This window comes from Lottia gigantea (genome assembly GCF_000327385.1).
Source record: "Lottia gigantea unplaced genomic scaffold LOTGIsca_13, whole genome shotgun sequence".
Classification (NCBI taxonomy): domain Eukaryota; kingdom Metazoa; phylum Mollusca; class Gastropoda; family Lottiidae; genus Lottia; species Lottia gigantea.
In genome coordinates, this window is record NW_008707425.1 from 2,865,523 (window position 1) to 2,867,472 (window position 1,950).

Here is a 1,950-nt window from a genome sequence, read left to right on the forward strand (position 1 = left end):
TGGAATGGCCATTTGTTTCACATGAAACGAAATATTTTAATATGTAGATTTTGCAATTAATCACCCAATCTTCTGTTTTGATCTAACAGCTCATCAAGAAGATCTTTTCAAAACAGGGGTGAATATAAATATCCATATTGAACAAAACACAAGGAGATGTTACCGGTTATTGTTTATTATTGGAAGAAGCAAAACATTTAATTAAAATATCCGACAGACGGATGATTCGTATAGAATAATCATTTAAATTACTTTCTTAAAAATGAAGCCTTTAGTAAAAAGAATAATAGAAGCTATCGAAACGGAATCACCAACTACAATAACTTACAATGGTAAAAGGATTAAAATATCTAAAAACATTATTGATAAATATAAACATTGTAAAGTCCATGATGATATAGATTTGGAAAGAATTGACAAGAGTGCAAAGGAAGGTGGATTTTTACCTTTCCTATCTTTGATATTTGCTGGTCTGGCGGCGGCAGGTGCCTCAGCTGGTGGGGCGGCTGGGATAACACAAGCCATCAACGCCAAGAAAGCAGCTGATGCTGAAAAAAGTGAAAAACGTAGACATAATATGGAAATGGAAAAGATAGCACAAGGTTCGGGAGTAGCAGATATATTAGGGGCAGTTAAAGAATTTGGAAATCGATTTAGTGAAGAAAAAACAAACGTTCTGGAGACGAAATCTTTCTTTCAAAGTATAAAGGAGAAGGAGTGATTTTTGGAACAAAAATATAAAATAAAAAATGGGCAGAAAATTTAATCATTGAGAAATATTTCCTAGTAACCCTATGCTTATGTGTATTTGTGGAAACTCAGGTTCTGGGAAAACATATTTGACCTTTAACATGTTGACAACACCAAAACTTTTAGATTTCGATTCATTATACATCTACACAACTACACCAGAGCAATCATATTATCAATTCCTGAAAGCTTTAGAATATTTACTAAAGAAAGATGTTTAAGACATATTTAAATATTATGAAGACAACGATGAGATAAAAATAAAAGATATCTTAGATACATATATCAAAGAAAAGAATCCATCTTTCAATCCAACGGACATAAAAGTTTTTCTTACGAAAAATGTTAATGATTTAGATTTGTCTAAAATTGATAGCGAGCGAAAGAACTTAATAGACGACTGTGTAGCACAAAGAAATCAAGCTGTTCAACAAGAATTCTTCACAAAGGGAAGATATCACTGTACGGTATGGATGCAATGTTCATTAGAAAAAATGCAAATTGTTTTTTATTATTCGAATTGAACGACAAAGATTTATCTCAAATTATTCAGTCAATTAATTACGGAATGGATAGAGATACATTTAAAAAGGATTGTAAAGCACAATGGAGAAACCCAGATGATCATGGATATATATTCGTTAATACTAGAAAACCTGCGGGTGAAAAAGTTATGACAGATATATGTTAATTTTATTTCTTTAAAAATGGGTGATTGGAATAATCTTATAAAAAGAAACAGACAATATATCAAAACTAAGAATAAAATAAAGACTCAAGATGAAAATAACAAATTACAACAATTTGGATTAACAGAAAATCTACAAACTCTATTTCAACCAATATTGAAAAGTCAAGAAGATATTATAAAGAGACTCGCGCCTTCACCTCATAAAAATCACCCGGAACCGATTGAATATGGTGGTTTTATAATTAGGACATTTCTACATATGATAAGAAAGACGGGGCCCGAAACAAGAAGATTAAAAGAAGTTGATCTATATATAAAAGCTATTAATCAAGATGATGAATATGCTGAAGACAATTCAATCATACAAGAAATAGACAATCCAATCACACAACAAATAGACGAATTGGAAGAGGAGATAGCTATATTATATTGTCTGTCTGAACGATGACCTTCTTTCATGGCTGCTAATAATATTTCTAATCTGACAAGCCATTCTTAATTCTTATCGG

At 31.1% G+C, this 1,950-nt stretch overlaps 2 protein-coding genes across 2 annotated transcripts; both read left to right on the forward strand.

The window, feature by feature from the left end:
• Positions 1-262: 262 nt before the first annotated feature.
• On the forward strand, positions 263-721 carry LOTGIDRAFT_157268 (hypothetical protein; the record flags this gene model as incomplete). The annotated part of the gene is made up of 1 exon (XM_009049028.1): positions 263-721. One exon carries the CDS (start codon positions 263-265, stop codon positions 719-721), a length of 459 nt encoding a protein of 152 aa, XP_009047276.1.
• A 736-nt stretch (positions 722-1,457) lies between these two features.
• On the forward strand, positions 1,458-1,889 carry LOTGIDRAFT_157269 (hypothetical protein; the record flags this gene model as incomplete). The annotated part of the gene is made up of 1 exon (XM_009049029.1): positions 1,458-1,889. The coding sequence occupies one exon, from the start codon at positions 1,458-1,460 to the stop codon at positions 1,887-1,889; it is 432 nt and encodes a 143-aa protein (XP_009047277.1).
• Between the last annotated feature and the right edge of the window lie 61 nt (positions 1,890-1,950).